This window comes from Myxocyprinus asiaticus, chromosome 24, assembly GCF_019703515.2.
Source record: "Myxocyprinus asiaticus isolate MX2 ecotype Aquarium Trade chromosome 24, UBuf_Myxa_2, whole genome shotgun sequence".
Lineage (NCBI taxonomy): Eukaryota > Metazoa > Chordata > Actinopteri > Cypriniformes > Catostomidae > Myxocyprinus > Myxocyprinus asiaticus.
In genome coordinates, this window is record NC_059367.1 from 8698524 (window position 1) to 8718876 (window position 20353).

The 20353-nt window shown below is 36.6% G+C and overlaps 1 protein-coding gene across 1 annotated transcript; it reads left to right on the forward strand.

Moving 5' to 3' along the window:
* Positions 1 to 481: 481 nt before the first annotated feature.
* On the forward strand, positions 482 to 20071 carry LOC127414707 (frataxin, mitochondrial-like). The gene is made up of 6 exons (XM_051652905.1): positions 482 to 658; positions 11161 to 11247; positions 13572 to 13648; positions 14235 to 14355; positions 18225 to 18322; positions 18448 to 20071. The coding sequence occupies exons 1-6, from the start codon at positions 536 to 538 to the stop codon at positions 18584 to 18586; spliced, it is 645 nt and encodes a 214-aa protein (XP_051508865.1). The 5' UTR covers positions 482 to 535; the 3' UTR covers positions 18587 to 20071.
* Positions 20072 to 20353: the final 282 nt, after the last annotated feature.

Sequence of the window (20353 nt, forward strand, 5' to 3'; positions counted from 1 at the left end):
TCTGTTTCTCACCCACACTGATCATATTGCCTCGAAGATATAGATTTAACCACTGGAGTCTTCTGGATTACTTTTATGCTGCCTTTATGAGTTTTTTGAAGATTCAAAGTTCCAACCACCATTCACTTGCATTGTATGAACCTACAGAACTGAGATGTTCTTCTAAAAATCTTTTTGTGTTCTGCAGAAGAAAGAAAGTCATACACATCTGGGATGGCATGAGGGTGAGTAAATGATGAGAGAATTTACATTTCTGGGTGAACTATATCTTTAACTACTGATCCGTTACGCATTATACAATGTGATATCCTTTCTTAATCTTATTAGTTAAAGTTTTACCATTCAATATATATATATATATATATACACACACACACACTACATTTTCTGGTACTAATATTGCTGTAAAATTTTTCCTGAATTTATTTTGTTGGGACTTTTATTTTGAAAGATCGCCGGTTACCGGAGGACTGTCAAAGCAAAGGACACAATCTTCAGTTTGACTAGTCAGAGACTTCCATCCTTGTTTGACAATATGTCAATGTTAACTAATACCTGTAAATGTCACTGTCTTTATCTACTGAACCTGAACTCCAGATGGCAACAAGCGTCCAGACTGATAACAATGATCGGTGGACCTTGTTCAACAGAAGTTCACGTGAGTTAAAACGAGAATTGCTAGCTGGTTAGCAGCATGGATGCATAGCATGATCAGTAGTACTGTGCAAATGCATTTGGTTTAGATTTACCTATTTATTATCGATATCAGATCAGAACAAATGTAACACATTATCCAGAGATACAGTGTAGGTGTCTGTTAATGACAATGTACACACGAGTTACAAAATATAAGCATACGTACTGCGGTAAAGTTGTTTTTATATTGGACATTCATTAGACATTCGGCTGGTAAAGTTAGGGAGTGTCTCTAAAGTGTGAAACGGACAAAGTCCGGTGAAAAACAGATTACTCTGTGGCTATAAAAACATGTGTAGCTTTATCCAGATGTAACTTACAGTTTTTCTTAATCGCTTTGGCTCATTTTTTGAAACAGTCTTAACATTCTCTAAACTGTAAGTGCAATTGTCACAACTGTTTTATGAGACATCACAACTCTATTGCGTGTCTGCAAAATGTAGTAACTCACCCAAAACATTTAATTAATGCTTCCAAACCTGGTTGTTATGTCAGTAAATTGGCCAATGCCACCAAAATGAAAAGTTTTTTTATTTTTATTTTTATTTTTATTTTTATTTTATTTATTTTTTTGTCATCGTATGAGCCGTACTGGTCAAAATGTTTAGATGGTGTTTTTTTGTTTTGTTTTTTTTTTCACCATGGCTGTCAACCCTGGAAATGTTTATTATATACATATTTTTTTGTTGTTGTACTTTTTGTTGACACTGACTGCTTACTGTACTATATGCTGTAGCTGAATGCTATTGTGTATCACACTGATCTTCTTAGATACCGATTTCAACAGTAGGTAAAAGTTTACTGGTAAAAGTAAATACTGTACAATACTGTAGTACACAGAAAAAGGATATGCACATTTGTATGTATACAGTAAATTTATTTTTGTAGCAATGTGTTACATTTAAACATTAAATTGTCACAAAATGACAAAATGAAAAAAGACAAATAAAAAAAAAACAACAATGAACAAACATTCCATGTCATAGGTATTTATGGAATATGCATGAATGTCTGACAGATTTTGATAATTGAATGGATCATTTTGCATGTGATGGCTCACACAATGAAAGAATGTTTACAAGTTGTGAAGAGTATGACAGTTTCACTGAGAATAAACTCATCAGTTTTGATCAGCAAGCCATGTGCATTTAGTTATTGTGCAAATTGTAGACAATTGTACTTGCTCTTTTGCACATGTGCCAAAACGCGTGCAATTTGCTTAAATGAATAAGATATTCAAATCTGGTGTTTGAACTTATTTTTCAGAGATTTGAACTTATTGTATTGAAAAAAATAATTCTCATTTGAGAGTTGAGCCAAAGCGACTGAGAAAAACTGTAAATAGAAGCAAAGTAGGCTGAGATGTGGCCTAGTGGGTAGTGCAAGTGCTTTGCCATGATTCATTAAGGTAGGCATGCTGGTAACATAAGTTCAAGTCTGGCCTGTGTCAAAGGAGGTTGATTGTTTTTTAAATATTTCAGAAATTAAAATTTATAAAAAATACACAAAATCATATTTCCAAAATCCAAGTCATGTACGGTGTGTTATAGTTGTTTGTGACTATATTGCAGGTGGTGTGACATCATCAGGTCACATGACCAGGAAGTTATTTGGATTTGAAAATTTAAAATGCAAAAAAAAAAAAAAAAAAATACACAAAATCATATTTCCAAAATCCAAGTCATGTAAGGTATGTGTCAGGTGTGTGTGAATATATTACAAGTTATATACAGGTGCATCTCAATAAATTAGAATGTCGTGGAAAAGTTCATTTATTTCAGTAATTCAACTCAAATTGTGAAACTCGTGTATTAAATAAATTCAGTGCACACAGACTGGAGTAGTTTAAGTCTTTGGTTCTTTTAATTGTGATGATTTTGGCTCACATTTAACAAAAACCCACCAATTCACTATCTCAAAAAATTAGAATACATCATAAGACCAATAAAAAAAAACATTTTTAGTGAATTGTTGGCCTTCTGGAAAGTATGTTCATTTACTGTATATGTACTCAATACTTGGTAGGGGCTCCTTTTGCTTTAATTACTGCCTCAATTCGGCGTGGCATGGAGGTGATCAGTTTGTGGCACTGCTGAGGTGGTATGGAAGCCCAGGTTTCTTTGACAGCTCATCTGCATTTTTTGGTCTCTTGTTTCTCATTTTCCTCTTGACAATACCCCATAGATTCTCTATGGGGTTCAGGTCTGGTGAGTTTGCTGGCCAGTCAAGCACACCAACACCATGGTCATTTAACCAACTTTTGGTGCTTTTGGCAGTGTGGGCAGGTGCCAAATCTTGCTGGAAAATGAAATCAGCATCTTTAAAAAGCTGGTCAGCAGAAGGAAGCATGAAGTGCTCCAAAATGTCTTGGTAAATGGGTGCAGTGACTTTGGTTTTCAAAAAACACAATGGACCAACACCAGCAGATGACATTGCACCCCAAATCATCACAGACTGTGGAAACTTAACACTGGACTTCAAGCAACTTGGGCTATGAGCTTCTCCACCCTTCCTCCAGACTCTAGGACCTTGGTTTCCAAATGAAATACAAAACTTGCTCTCATCTGAAAAGAGGACTTTGGACCACTGGGCAACAGTCCAGTTCTTCTCCTTAGCCCAGGTAAGACGCCTCTGACATTGTCTGTGGTTCAGGAGTGGCTTAACAAGAGGAATACAACAACTGTAGCCAAATTCCTTGACACGTCTGTGTGTGGTGGCTCTTAATACCTTTATCCCAGCCTCAGTCCATTCCTTGTGAAGTTCACCCAAATTCTTGAATCGATTTTGCTTGACAATTCTCATAAGGCTGCGGTTCTCTTGGTTGGTTGTGCATCTTTTTCTTCCACACTTTTTCCTTCCACTCAACTTTCTGTTAACATGCTTGGATACAGCACTCTGTGAACAGCCAGCTTCTTTGGCAATGAATGTTTGTGCCTTACCCTCCTTGTGAAGGGTGTCAATGATTGTCTTCTGGACAACTGTCAGATCAGCAGTCTTCCCCATGATTGTGTAGCCTAGTGAACCAAACTGAGATACCATTTTGAAGGCTCAGGAAACCTTTGCAGGTGTTTTGAGTTGATTAGCTGATTGGCATGTCACCATATTCTAATTTTTTGAGATAGTGAATTGGTGGGTTTTTGTTAAATGTGAGCCAAAATCATCACAATTAAAAGAACCAAAGACTTAAACTACTTCAGTCTGTGTGCATTGAATTTATTTAATACATGAGTTTCACAATTTGAGTTGAATTACTGAAATAAATGAACTTTTCCACGATATTCTAATTTATTGAGATGCACCTGTAGATTTGAAAATGCCAAAAATTCATTAAAAAAAATGCAAAATCATATTTCCAAAATCCAAGTCATGTAAGATGTGTTATAGGTGTTTGTGAATATATTACAGGTGGTGTGACATCATCAGGTCAAATGAACAAGATGTTAAATGGATTTTAGTATTTTAAAAATTACAGAAAAATACACACAACCATATTTCCACAAACAAAGCTGTATAAGATATGTATCAAGTGTGTATAAATACATTGCAGGTGATGTGAGATCTTTAGGTAATAAAGCCAGAAAGTTAAATCAATTTATTTCATTAAAGCATTCAGTTTATATTAAATAGTTACAACAGGAATATAACTCATAAGAAAATTAAAAATTGTCTAAATGTAACTTAATTTGTTTACCAACATAAACTTAACACATGTAAAAAGAACCACTTTTTAAGGTAGTCATGGAATAATGTATTTCTTAACTGATTTGTGCGTATTGCACTTTTGAGACACTCCCTAACTTTGATTGCCCTTATTGGGTTCTCAGTTGTGCATGTTTCACTTTTGATGCTTAAAACAATTACATTTATCGAATAACATCATAATTGCTTTTGCTATTATGATTTACAGTATTATCTGAACAAGACAGCATGAACCGCCACTATTTTGTGATTACATACCAAATAATGTTAAAGGAAGGATCGAATGTCTAACGAATATCCAATATAAAAACAACTTTACCGCAGTAGCATAACTTTTAATGCTGCAGAATAACATCATGTAAAATGCATGTAAATAGACTAACTGCATGTGAGTTGTGTTTCTTTTAGATTCGATTTCAAGTTTTATTTTCTTTGGATGCTATGGAAAATTTGACATGACAGATTGCCTATAGTTCAGCTGCTCACAGGACTGGCTAAGAAATAAATACATAAAAAATAAATGGTAAAAGGAATAAACAAAAAAGATAAATTATTACAGAAAAGTTTGGTTGGTTGTTGTTGTTGTTTTTTTTTTTTTTTTTGGTTGGTTGTTTTTTGGTCAACTGCATTGACTTCAGTCATTCACACTGAAATATATTTTATGTATAAATAAATATACATTAGCATGCCAAAATAACAAGTCAATAAAGCAATCTCTTAAGAAAACAATCAAATTTGCTCATCTGTGTCCTCCGAAATGCCATAGACACTAATGTAATTGTTACTAGGAATAAAACTGTGGTAACTTGCTGTTAGCCACCACTGTCTTTAATATTTTATGTGATGCATATATTATGATATGTGTGCAGAGGGGAAAGACATTTTGTTTTGTGTAAATTATAGTTTTTTTTTTAAATAAGTAATATTCATTTATTTGTTACTTTTTTATGTTTATATACATATATTATTATATTTCTGTTATATTATTTATTTATTTTAGTATTTGGTCCTTCATGCACAACAATCTGTGTAATTGCAGCCAATGGCAAATGGCAGTCTAACTTTTTAAATTGGATGTATGCTGTGAAAGGAATATTCCGGATTCAATACAAGATAAGCTCAATCGATAGCATTTGCGGCATAATGTTGATAACCACAAAAATACACTTTCACTTGCCCTCCTTTTCTTAAAAAAAAAAGCAAAATTCTGGGTTACAGAGAGGTACTTACAATGGAAGCGAATGGGACCAATGCATAAACATTAAATACTATACTATATAATAGACACAAGATGTAAACAATATACACTATATTGCCAAAAGTATTCGCTCACCCATCCAAATAATTGAATTCAGGTGTTCCAATCACTTCCATGGCCACAGGTGTATAAAATGAAGCACCTAGGCATGCAGACTGCTTCTACAAACATTTGTGAAAGAATGGGCCGCTCTCAGGAGCTCAGTGAATTCCAGCATGGTACTGTGATAGGATGCCACCTGTGCAACAAGTCCAGTCGTGAAATTTCCTCGCTACTAAATATTCCACAGTCAACTGTCAGTGGTATTATAACAAAGTGGAAGTGATTGGGAATGACAGCAACTCAGCCACGAAGTGGTAGGCCACGTAAAATGACAGAGCGGGGTCAGCGGATGCTGAGGCGCATAGTGCGCAGAGGTCGCCAACTTTCTGCAGAGTCAATCGCTACAGACCTCCAAAGTTCATGTGGCCTTCAGATTAGCTCAAGAACAGTGCGTAGAGAGCTTCATGGAATGGGTTTCCATGGCCGAGCAGCTGCATCCAAGCCATACATCACCAAGTGCAAAGCAAAGCGTCGGATGCAGTGGTGTAAAGCACGCCGCCACTGGACTCTAGAGCAGTGGAGACGCGTTCTCTGGAGTGACGAATCACGCTTCTCCATCTGGCAATCCGATGGACGAGTCTGGGTTTGGCGGTTGCCAGGAGAACGGTACTTGTCTGACTGCATTGTGCCAACTGTGAAGTTTGGTGGAGGAGGGATTATGGTGTGGGGTTGTTTTTCAGGAGCTGGGCTTGGCCCCTTAGTTCCAGTGAAAGGAACTCTGAATGCTTCAGCATACTAAGAGATTTTGGACAATTCCATGCTCCCAACATTGTGGGAACAGTTTGGGGATGGCCCCTTCCTGTCCCAACATGACTGCACACCAGTGCACAAAGCAAGGTCCATAAAGACATGGATGAGCGAGTTTGGTGTGGAAGAACTTGACTGGCCTGCACAGAGTCCTGACCTCAACCCGATAGAGCACCTTTGGGATGAATTTGAGCGAAGACTGTGAGCCAGGCCTTCCCGTCCAACATCAGTGTCTGACCTCACAAATGCGCTTCTGGAAGAATGGTCAAAAATTCCCATAAACACACTCCTAAACCTTGTGGAAAGCCTTCCCAGAACAGTTGAAGCTGTTATAGCTGCAAAGGGTGGGCCGACGTCATATTAAACCCTATGGATTAAGAATGGGATGTCACTTAAGTTCATATGTGTCTAAAGGCAGGTGAGCGAATACTTTTGGCAATATAGTGTATGTACATGATTTTAGTGTGATAAAATCTCTTACTAACCTTTTCTTTGGAAAGTTATATCCAAATTTACAACTTCGTTGCCATGACGATGTAATGTCAACAAACCCTAAAACGACTGTAAAAATGACAATTTTACTGTTAACTGTTACTGACCCACTGGTGGGCCATTTGGTGTTTTTACATTTACGGCACTATTTTACCATCAAATCCTATTATAATCTTGATAAAGTATATATCGTTGGAAAGATCGGAGTCTCAAGTTTCCATATTTGGCCACTGTTTTGTGATAGAAATGATAAAGCTACAGAAATGAATTTGTGACATGATTATGCATCAAAAAAATCTTACGTTTTTATGGAGTTGTAAGGAGTTGTGACCTTTATTAGGAATAGTGAATGCACAAACTTACAATCAATGCAAACTTCAATTTTCATGCTAAGGGTTCATGACATAGCATCCACTCTAGATTTTGTCCAAAAATATTAAAATATAATGTAATAACTGTCACTGTTAACTGCCATTTTGTGTTTTTGACTTTACTGCACTATTTTACCATCAAATCCTATTATAATCTTGATAAACTTCAGTTGAAGTCAGAAGTTTATATACACTTGAAGTCATTTTTTAACCACTCCACAGACTTCATATTAGCATAGTTTTGGCAAGTCATTTAGGACATGTACTTTGTGCATGACACGAGTAATTTTTCCAACAGTTGTTTACAGACAGATTGTTTCACTTTTAATTGACTATATCACAATTCCAGTGGGTCAGAAGTTTACATACACTAAGTTAACTGTGCCTTTAAGCAGCTTAGAAAATTCCAGAAAATGATGTCAAGCCTTTAGACAGTTAGCCGATTAGCTTCTGATAGGAGGTGTACTGAATTGGAGGTGTACCTGTTGATGTATTTCAAGGCCTACCTTCAAATTCAGTGCCTCTTTGCTTGACATCATGGGAAAATCAAAAGAAATCAGCCAAGACCTCAGGAACAAAAATTGTGGACCTCCAAAAGTCTGATTCATACTTGGGAGCAATTTCCAAATGCCTGAAGGTACCACGTTCTCTGTACAAACAATAATACGCAAGTATAAACACCATGGGACCATGCAGCCATCATATCGCTTAGGAAGGAGATGCATTCTGTCTCCTAGAGATGAATGTAGTTTGGTGCGAAAAGTGCAAATCAATCCCAAAACAACAGCATAAGAACTTGTGAAGATGCTGGAGGAAACAGGTAGACAAGTATCTATATCCACAGTAAAACGAGTCCTATATCGGCATAACCTGAAAGGCTGCTCAGCAAGGAAGAAGCCAATGTTCCAAAACCACAATAAAAAAAGCCAGACTACAGTTTGCAAGTGCACATGGGGACAAATATCTTGAAAGAAATCAAAGAAATTCATCACAGAAATATCCTCTGGTCTGATTAAACAAAAACTGAACTGTTTGGCCATAATGACCACTGTTATGTTTGGAGGAAAAAGGGTGAGGCTTGCAACCTGAAGAATACCATCCCAACAGTGAAGCATGGTGGTGGCAGCATCATGTTGTGGGGGTGCTTTGCTGCAGGAGGGACTGGTGCACTTCACAAAATAGATGGCATCATGAGGAAGGAAAATTATGTGGATATATTGAAGCAACATCTCAAGACATCAGCCAGGAATTTAAAGCTCAGTTGCAAATAGGTCTTCCAAATGGACAATGACCCCAAGCATACCTCCAAATTTGTGGCAAAATGGCTTAAGGACAACAAAGTCAAGGTATTGGGGTGGCCATCACAAAGCCCTGACCTCAATCTGAACTGAAACTGAAAAAGTGTGTGCGAGCAAGGAGGCCTACAAACCTGACTCAGTTACACCAGTTCTGTCTGGAAGAATGGGCCAAAATTCCAGCAACTTATTGTGAGAATCTTGTGGAAGGACACCAAAACGTTTAAAGGCAATGCTACCAAATACTACCAAATACTAAGTGTATGTAAACTTCTGATCCACTGGAAATGTGATGAAAGAAATAAAAGTTGAAATAAATCATTCTCTCTACTATTATTCTGACATTTCACATTCTTAAAATAAATTAGTGATCCTAACTGACCTAAGACAGGGAATGTTTTCTACGATTAAATATCAGGAATTGTGAAAAACCGAATTTAAATGTATTTGGCTAAAGTGTATGTAAACTGCTGACTTCAACTGTATATATCACTGGAAAGATCTGAGTCTCAAGTTTCCATATTTGGCCACTGTTTTGTGATTAGAAATGATATACCAACAGAAATGTATTAATTTGTGACATCATTATGCATCAAAACATCTGTTGTTAGGAGTTGTGTGGAGTTGTAAGGTGTTGTGACCTTTATTAGGTGAGACTGCTTCAATCACTGTCATGATGAGAATAATTTGTAGTGTTTAGCACTGAAAAGTTGTAAATAGTTTGTGACAAGGAGGGCGTGGCCGGGCTTTAAGGATGGATGCCTGGCGTTAAATTACCCCAATCAGCCGGGAGAGGGATAAAGAGGAGCTGGAGACACCAGTGAGAGAGAGAGAGATGCATGCAGCCGACGAACGTGTGCATTCTGCGTTGGGCTGGGAAGGCCAACAGTGTGAGCGACACACGGAGCTGTGTGTGTTTTATGTTGTGTCCAAGTGAAACTGTCTAATTAAAGTTTTCAGTGAACAGTTCACCCGGCTCCCGCTTCCTCCTTCGTAGGGAAGGCAGAGATCTGCCATATAGTTTTATATAATTGTATATATTTATGTAGTAGTATAAATAATTTGTGGTTTGGTTTTTCTTATTTGTATTGTTGTTGTTTTTTATTGTATTCATATGTTCATGGTAAAAGGCATTTGTTTTTATAGACTATGTCTTATGTTTCAAATTAAACATCTTATATAATGTTTTGCCAAAAAAATTAAATAAATAGAAATTGTCTTCATATGTGTTTTGAGTGGTATTTCTGAAATTAGTTTTGTTTATATCACATACTGTAAATCTAACTATCCCCACATTCCCAGAAAAACTTTATAAAAAATAAATTAAAAAAAGCCTAGTCCTGTCCTTTGATAAAGCCTTCATAAATTTCATCCTTTTATAGTATCATTCTCAAATTTATATCAGGACATGGTCAGACAAGTGGCGCTGGCTCCACAGTGTTTTTTTTTTTTTTAATGTCATTTCTTGCCCTCTTTCAAAGATTCTTGTATTGTACTTTCATTAAAAAAAAAAAAAAAAAAAAAGACTAGTTACTTTCTAATATACAATGGAGTTTTGTCGCTATCTTGTGGCCATTTTCTGGTACTGCGTCCAAACAAATTGTTACAGACAGCTTATATTAAAACTTAGAAACTTGTTAGCCATATGGCTTTGATTTTCTGACATTTGTTTTCAGGGTGAATCATATTTTTTATATATATATTTTTATAAAAAGGAAAAAAATTTAGTGCAGTGTATTTTTATTGAAATAAACTTAAACTGCTATAACTTTTTTTAAATTATTTTTATAATTATTTTTATATATATATAACTAATTTCACTTCCACTACAAATGTCCAATCCAAATTTAGGTCTGTACTCCCAAGCATTCATGAGTTATGACCATTTAAATTTGAGTATTTAATTTTTTGGCCTATGCTCAAAAAGGGGTTTGACGGGGGCCTGGGTAGCTCAGTGAGTATTGACGCTGACTACCACCCCTGGAGTCGCGAGTTCGAATCCAGGGCGTGCTGAGTGACTCCAGCCAGGTCTCCTAAGCAACCAAATTGGCCCGGTTGCTAGGGAGGGTAGAGTCACATGGGGTAACCTTGTGGTCGCGATTAGAATTGGGCATTCCAGATTGGGGAGAAAAACAAGGGGGTTTGACAGTTAACAGGTAAAACCACTTTACAGCTCTAATAACACACAAGTTTTAAGAGAAGGATTAATGTGTGTTTTTATAAAATTATAAGCTTCACATTTCTGCCTTTAAACCCTCCAAAAATTGGCCCCATTCACTTCCATTTCACTGTAACTTTTCTTTTTCTATTTTTTGTTTTTTTAAGAAAAGGACTGATGAGTCGAAATAATTTTTTGTGGTAATCAACATTATGCCACAAATGCTGTCGATTGAGCTTAACTTGTTTTGAACCCGGAATATTCCTTTAACTATTTGTGCTTTGAGAAGCTTGAAAAACTTGTCATTTCTATTTGTTTGTTTCTGACCCATTTAACTTTTAGTCAGTGTGTGGCGGCAGATTTAAGAGTATTTCTTCTGCAAAGACGGATGTGAGGACCAATGTTTTGGGAGGACGCACACACACAAAGGTAATGGACATAACACTCTTTGTTTGTATATATTATGATGGAATAAAAGTGTTAAAATCAACTGCTATCATCCATATTGTCTGATTTATATAAATAAATAAATATATATATATATACACACACACACACACACACACACACACACACACACACACACACTATATATCCAAAGTTTTGAAACACTTATTCTTTATTATAATTTTTTTTTCACATTTTAGAATAATAGTAACATCATCAAAACTATGGAATAACATAAATGGAACTATGGGAATTATGTTGTGACTAAACAAAATCCAAAATAAATCAAAACTGTTATATTTTAGCATCTTCATAGTCACCCTTTGCCTAGAATTTGCAGACATGAACTCTTGACATTTTCTCAACCAACTTCTTGAGGTATCACCCTGGGATGCTTTTTAAACAGTATTGAAGGAGTTCCCATCTATGTTGGGCACTTATTGGCTGCTTTTCTTTATTATTTAGTCCAAGTCATCAATTTCAAAAACTTGGTTTTATAATGAAATAAATTAATATGGTGGCACAATTATATTTGTGTCTACAAAACTAATTTCAAACATTTAAGCATACGCCTTCAGATCAAAAGATTTTTAAGATCATGTGAAACATTTCAATCAAGTGTTTCAAAACCTTTGACTGGTAGTGTGTGTGTATATATATATATATATATATATATATACACAGTTGTGCTCAAAAGTTTGCATACACTGGCAGAAATTGTGAAATTTTGGCATTGATTTTGAAAATATGACTGATTGTGCACATTTTTTTTTTTATCTTTTATTTAAGGATAATGATCATATGAAGCCATTTATTATAACATAGTTGTTTGGCTCCTTTTTAAATCATAATGATAACAGAAATCACCCAAATGGCCCTGATCAAAAGTTTACATACCCTTCAATGTTTGGCCTTGTTACAGACACACAAGGTGACACACACAGGTTTAAATGGCAATTACAGATTAATTTCCCACACCTGTGGCTTTTTAAATTGCAGTTAGTATCTGTGTATAAATAGTCAATGAGTTTGTTAGCTCTCATGTGGATGCACTGAGCAGGCAAGATACTGAGCCATGGGGAGCAGAAAAGAACTGTCAAAAGACCTGCGTAACAAGGTAATGGAATTTTATAAAGATGGAAAAGGATATAAAAAGATATCCAAAGCCTTGAAAATGCCGGTCAGTACTGTTCAATCACTTATTAAGAAGTGGAAAATTCGGGGATCTCTTGATACCAAGCCAAGGTCAGGTAGACCAAGAAAGATTTCAGCCACAACGGCCAGAAGAATTGTTCAGGATACAAAGAAAAACCCACAGGTAACCTCAGGAGAAATACAGGCTGCTCTGGAAAAAGATGGTGTGGTTGTTTCAAGGAGCACAATATGACGATACTTGAACAAAAATGAGCTGCATGGTCGAGTTGCCAGAAAGAAGCCCGGTTACAATATGCCTGACAACACCTTGACACACCTCACAGCTTCTGGCAGACTGTAATTTGGAGTGACAAGACCAAAATAGAGCTTTGTTTGGAGAGGGGTCAACAAGGCCTATAGTGAAAAGAATACCATCCCCACTGTGAAGCATGGTGGTGGCTCACTGATGTTTTGGGGGTGTGTGAGCACTAAAGGCACAGGGAATCTTGTGAAAATTGATGGCAAGATGAATGCAGCATGTTATCAGAAAATACTGGCAGACAATTTGCATTCCTTTGCACGAAAGCTGCGCATGGGACACTCTTGGACTTTCCAGCACGACAATGACCCTAAGCACAAGGCCAAGTTGACCCTCCAGTGGTTACAGCAGAAAGGTGAAGGTTCTGGAGTGGCCATCACAGTCTCCTGACCTTAATATCATCGAGCCACTCTGAGGAGATCTCAAACATGCAGTTCATGCAAGACGACCAAAGACTTTGCATGACCTGGAGGCATTTTGCCAAGACGAATGGGCAGCTATACCACCTGCAAGAATTTGGGGCTTCATAGACAACTATTACAAAAGACTGCACGCTGTCATTGATGCTAAAGGGGGCAATACACAGTATTAAGAACTAAGGGTATGCAGACTTTTGAACAGGGGTCATTTCATTTTTTTCTTTGTTTCCATGTTTTGTTTTATGATTGTGCCATTCTGTTATAACCTACAGTTTAATATGAATCCCATAAGAAATAAAAGAAATGTGATTTGCCTGCTCACTCATGTTTTCTTTAAAAATGGTGCATATATTACCAATTCTCCAAGGTTATGCAGACTTTTGAGCATAACTGTATTTATTATTATTTTTATTTTTATTTTTTATTTTTTTCAGTGGTTTAATAGCACTCTACAGAGAAGAGACCTTCATTTAAGCGCACCTCTTGAGGAGGAAAATGCACTTCGGGTCAGGTAAACAGTGTACATTGAATTCTGAGCTTAAGGTTTTGATTCATCTTGTAATATTTACTAGACTCACAGAGCAAATAATTGCCATTTCTTTTACATTTATTACTGTCTTAAGTAATAAGACATATTAGTCATTGTATTGATTAAAAGGCAGTTCATCCGTTAGTGAGGTTTTTGTGTGTGTAAAAATAGAAAATGGCTTTTAAAGCATGAAGGGACAGTGTATTTATTTTTATTTTTTTGCGTGTGAATATAAAAATATAGTCCCATTCAAGAATTTCAGCATCCGATTCTTCGTCCATAGAATTTTATTTTATTATTTTGCACAAACTCAAAATAGAATCTGAATAGTTTGCCAGCATAGTAAGTTATGTAATAGTAAGTACTACTACATATTAGTTTCATGGATAGTAGTTTCATGCACTACTTACATACTGTAGTAATCAGTGCATGAATCAACGTGTGTGTGTTAATTCTTCATCTTAAATGTATTAGCATAATTTCCATCCATTATTATACAATTTGCGTAATCATGTTGCAGTAGGAGTACCACTATTGCCTTAACTTGCCCAATAACTGTTATGTACAGAGAACTAACAGAGACAGAGTATGACAGACTAGCAGAAGAGACACTCTACGCTTTAGCAGATTATTTTGAAGACCTCACAGATGAGAGCTTCACTGGAATGGACTATGATGTCGTATTCTCTGTAAGTACACATGCACATATCTACACACCAATTACATATGCTTTCACAACTCTTTCTTATGAAAGGTGTCGTTTTCCTAAATATCCACTAGGGGATGCTGTTGGTCTGTTTAAAAAAATGTGTTTGCAAGCCATTTATTTGGTTGTCTTCCCATAAAGTGTAAATACAGTGACACTGTGACGCTTTCAAAACATTGCTCTGTTTGAGCATCCCGACCAGCCTGGAACAGCAACATTGGCTCAACCAATGACATAAGATTAAGATGGTACAAACTTTTTGCCCAACCAATGGTAGTAGCAGAGAAATGACACACTTTACCCATTATGTACAAACAAATCTGTCTAACCTGCATTTATATCTCCAGCCTTTTTTTATTGTGAGGTGAAAAGAGATCTTTAAACTTTTATGATGGGATCTGTTCACTTGGTTTTATAAGAAAGGATTGTTTGAGTGCTCCAGCAAGAGTTCTGTTAAAAAATCACAGTGAAAAAACATCTTTCTGTATAGCAGCCTTTGTTGCAGCATCATGTATTGAGAGAAAATGCACATCTCCTGCTGAATTTATGAAGGCCACAAACACTCTGAGCTTTCAGTATGTTATTGTTGGAGTGGATGGAGTAATGCTGGAGAAACCGGAATGTTCCGCCTCATTTACTACACTATGAGAACATTATTGGATGATCAAAGAATGTGTCCGCGGCCTGCGATCACATTTGTATCTGCAGTCAAGTGCAGTCACAGAGACTGGTGAGATATCTCAGGACAGTTCTTTCAGTGATATCTTTCAGGGAGAAGGAACATTTTCTGCACACTATTCCATAAAAAATTGCTTGCAGCTCTTTAAGTCAATGGGCTTGTTCTTTTTACAAATCTGGTGGAGCGACCAGCAGGCAGTGCTGACAGACTGATTGGTCATTCATACTCTACTCTCTCGGCTGGCTGGATAAATGTCAGAAGGTGAGCTTACTGTCAGCTGTTTATTCTGAGGAGTCCATTTTTACAACTCTCTTAAGCCTCACGTGCAGTTGGTACTCACAGACACCCACAGCAGTGCTGGTGTTCGCAACATTAATAAAGTCATCCCATTTAATGTCATATAGAACATACTGCACACCAACTGTGTCACTGGAGTTGGGATGATATAATGAGACTGCGGCCCTTTAAATCAAGCATCTGGACAGCCCAAGGTGTGGCTGACAGATTGAGCTGTATTCCAGTTTGGCAGCACACTTGACTTCGGATCTCACTACACTCAACCACACATGCAGTGAACATCTGTACATAGATCAGCTTTGTTGTGGTTGTTTCGTATATATCTCCTTTGTTGCACATCATTCAACCATCATTTGGTGCTTAAAGGGATAGTACACCCAAAATGAAAATTCTGTCATCATCTACTCACCCTTATGTTGTTAGTTTGTGTTCCACGGAAGAAAGAAAGTCCTACATGTTTAGAACAACATGAGGGTGATTAAATGATGACATAATTTCATTTTGGGTTAACTATTCAATCTAGTCTCATAGAATTAGCTTTCTATGTTTTGCTGCATTTTCCTGGTGAAATGAACACTACAGGTGCTACAACTGTGCGTTTTATTCACTTTCACACAAACCATGGATACTATGGCTGTTTATGAATTTATAAACACTTATTTTTCACACTATTACACCCTGCTATGTAAATGATAACAAAACACTTTTACTCTTAACATATCATTTGTAAAACAATACAGTTTAACACATGTATTACAGACCCACCTACATTTAACTTCCGGGGTAGCTCATCTGATAGAGTGTTGGACTTTGGACTAGGAGATCGAGCCTCGATCCCAGCCAAGGATGCTCGAAATAAAAGTGAAAGTGAAGCGAAAGTCTCATAGAGGCGACACAGTATGACGTGGTTGCTTCAGTAAATGTGCTTCATGTCGAATTTGCTTTTAAAACACTATCAGTTAGGTTTAGGCATTGGTTAAGGTTAATGATGTTTGTTTTGTTCGCCTCTCATTTATCTTTATAAACACTATCGGTTAGGTTTAGGCGTTGATTAAGGGTAATGATATCTGTTTTGTTCACCTCTCATTTATCTTTATAAACACTATCGGTTAGGTTTAGGCGTTGGTTTAGGGTAATGATTTCAGTTTTGTTCACCTCTCATTTATCTTTATAAACACTATCGGTTAGGTTTAAGCATTGGTTTAGGGTAATGATTTCAGTTTTGTTCTCTCATTTGTCTTTATAAAAACTATCGGTTTGGTTTAGGCGTTGGTTTAGGGTAAAGATGTCTGTTTTGTTCACCTCTCATTTATCTTTATAAACACTATCGGTTAGGTTTAAGCGTTGGTTTAGGGTAAAGATGTCTGTTTTGTTCACATCTTATTTATCTTTAAGGACACTATTGTTTATGTTTAGGTTACATTTTTAGGTTGGGGAGGTACATTTTACTCATTAAAACATCCATCTAATATACACCTTTAAAACCTTGTCTGATTACAACATCATTTCACTTGTTTTTGGCGCCCCTCGCTGGACATTTCACTGGGAAACTGCAGCCAAACGTGTAATGAAGCACGTAATTTTGGTTTGCAAAAACTGTGCCATTGTCACGTAAATGTCATGAGATCAGGCTGGAAATACTCTTAACTAAACTCAAAGAATATTGTTGTTGCCTTATTGGTAAATGCGTAGTTTTATCAAAAACTAGATAGGTCAAGACAAACTTTTATGTTGGCATGAAAAAGCCTTGTCTTAAAGTTTAAAATAGTTTAAATAGTAAAAGCTTGGAGTTTGAAGGATTTATAGGTCTTGTGTGTTAAAATGTTTTAATGGTTTGACATTTGGAATTTGACATTTGGAAATTGGAGTTTGGGAGTTTTGGGAATTTTAATCATCCGTTATGGGAAACCATAAGTCGGATCAGTTAGAAAAGTCATAACAACCCAAGTCAGAACAGTTTGAAGGTCTGTGCCAAGTTTGGTGGATGTAGTTTGAAAGCTCTAGAAGGATGTACAATTGCCAATTTTGGTCTTGGTTTAGGAATGTTGGAAAAACCCTTATAAGCTAAAAGTGTAGAACAGTACGGAAAATTCAGTCATTATTTAGGCAACATCCACACTAATCCGTTGTAATTATAATTTTTTTTTTTTTTTTTTTTTGGATTTGTCCCCTTTTTCACCCAATTTGGAATGCCCAATTCCCAGTGCACTTTTAAGTCCTCATGGTTGCGTAGTGATTCGCCTCAATCCGGGTGGCTGAGGACGAATCCCAGCTGCCTCTGCATCTGAAACCGGCAACCTGCGCATCTTATCACGTGGCTTGTTTAGCGAGTTGCCACAGAGACAAAGCGCGTGTGGAGGCTTCACGCCATCCACCATGGCATCCACACTCAACTCACCACGCGCCCCACCGAGAACGAACCGCATTATAGCGACCACGAGGAGGTTACCCCATGTGACTCTACCCTCCCTAGCAACCGGGCCAATTTGGTTGCTTAGGAGACCTGGCTGGAGTCACTCAGCACACCCTGGGATTCAAACTAGCGAACTCCAGGGGTGGTAGCTAGAGTCTTTTACCACTGAGCTACCCAGGCCCCCTGAAAACTCAATTTTCAATCTCCTAATGTCATAGTTTATGTGGTATGTGGTAATGGAGAGTGTTTTCAATAAGTTCTGTTTTCAATGGAGGAAAATTGTGTTCTAGTGGGGATGAGTATGCGTAAATATAGCAAAATCAATGTTTTCACATAAAAATGTGTTAGTGTGAATGTGGCCAGACTCATCCTCATGTTGTTGTATGACTTTCTCTCTTCCGTGGAATTTCTGAAGAATCGTTCATGCAGCTCATGCTTACATGTGTGTTTTATTTCTTCACAGAATGGTGTGCTGACAGTAAAAGTGGGTTCTGACCATGGTACATATGTCATCAACAAGCAAACACCCAACCGGCAGATTTGGCTCTCCTCACCAACAAGGTACAAAAGTTCTGTCATTCATTTGATGATTTATGTTATTTCATGCTTTACTGTTGTTGTAACATTCAGTTTTATGTAAAAGAATATAATCAGCAAATTTCTTGTTTACTTGCTTTACTACTCAGTGGGCCAAAACGCTATGATTGGACGGGGGAGCGATGGGTGTATGCTCACGACGGCGTGGCTTTGCACAATCTGCTCTCCAAAGAATTTTCCCTCATCTTTCAATCAAAAATCGACCTGTCACATCTCATTTACTCATGACAAGACCAGAGTGAAGAACGGATACCATATAGATCCTTTCCATTCACAGCAGTTGAATGTCGTCATCTCTTTGGTTAAACAATACGATGGCAAGTTACTACTGTAGCCAGTTCTCAAACATCCTGGATTTATTTTTAGATAGATGTTTTATGATTTACAGTGACGGCACAAATTATTTTGATACTTTTCGGCTCTTAAGACGTGCATTAGAAGCAAAATATCAATCCAAGAGGCATCTGCAAACAAATGATTCTAGACTTTTTCCTCAGAACTAACTTTACTATTGTTGTAATTGCATTGAACATTTTTAGTCTCAAAGTGATTTTTAGTGGTTATGCAGGTGTCTTAGCAGAGTTCATCACATTAACTACTGGCATATTCCACTAACTGGTTCGGGTTTGACAACCAGAAAGTGTCTAAATCATTTTTTTCTTAATTTTGAACAATGTATCGTTTTTTTTTTTTTTTTTTTTTTTTTTAATGATTTAAAACCTAACAAACTTCATTAAAAAAACTTGTTTGTGCTATAATTATTTTAAATAAATACCCATACATGTATATCAAATGCAAAGACATTCATTTATAAGTGTGGCTTAAGTGTCCAAATAACATTTGGTTGTGTACAATTGTGTAATATAAAACTTGCACTCAGCCGCAAGTTCTCTATGCTTTTTGTTTGCTGACGTACCTTCAAAACAGACCAGTGCTGCCAAATTTCATAAACAACAAATCCCAGGAGATTACAGACCTCAAGAATGATTTATTTGTCTGTTTCAAATCTGTACACAGTTATGAGCTTTAAACACACTCAGAACAGCAGAATGTGCTCCCATAATCAAATCCCTGTAAATAAATTTGGTTAGATTAAATCCAGATTAAAAGGTTCACATTTAATGGCTTGTAAACCAGATAAATAAGACAAATGGACACAGATTGTATTTTGGGAGCTTTTAAGTTATCCCTGCATATACCTGGCTCTGGTTGAACTGTAAGAGGCTATTGGGTAGATCTAGGAAAAGAAGGGGATTATGACAGACAGATGGAGGTAAGGTTCTTCTTCTAAAACCCCCCAGCCAGAGCCTTTATTTTAGAATTGACTGTGAATAATAGCATTTGTCTTGGGATAATTTTGCTCAGAGTCACAAGACTGCTGTGTATTTAAAAATACCAGCTCGATTTCTCGCTGGTCCGCCCAACAGTTAACACTGAGTCATTAACTCCAGTGATAAATCATAGGAAATCAGTTCTCTTCAGACAACTCTTAATGTAATAGCCCATATATCTGAAGATTAACTTGACACTCTGTCCATGTCAATGTTGAAATATGAGATGGATTGTACTGAGGCGGTAGGTGTAATGCCTTTATTCATGTTGCATGTGATAAAACAATGACACATCTCTCTTTATGTTGATGTCTGACATGTTTTTCAGCTGTTTTTGTCTGTTGGTGGTGCATAGCTGTGAATTATATAAAATAAACTAGAATTTAATACGCTTTGTGTATAGTATTATTCAATGAGCTGCATTGTTATACAGTAGTTGCACACATTTTTTTAAATTCTGAAGGAAATACTGATGCTTGAAAGGTTTTAAAATATATTTTTATATTATATATATATATATATAATTTTTTTCAATGATATAACTATCAAACTTTTTTCCAAATATAGATTGAGATTGATAGTAATATGCAATAATTTTGGATGAATGGATAACGACAGCTTCTGTGCCCAGTTATCGCGTTCCCGATAGAAAAGACCAATCACA

Bases quoted from the DNA above. Each gene is read 5' to 3' on its own strand.
- LOC127414707 (XM_051652905.1), top strand. From the start codon at position 536: ATGTCAATGTTAACTAATACCTGTAAATGTCACTGTCTTTATCTACTG. The intron at 659-11,160 runs GTGAGTTAAAAC...TTTAACTTTTAG, and splicing joins CTTGTTCAACAGAAGTTCAC to TCAGTGTGTGGCGGCAGATT. The intron at 11,248-13,571 runs GTAATGGACATA...TATTTTTTTCAG, and splicing joins GAGGACGCACACACACAAAG to TGGTTTAATAGCACTCTACA.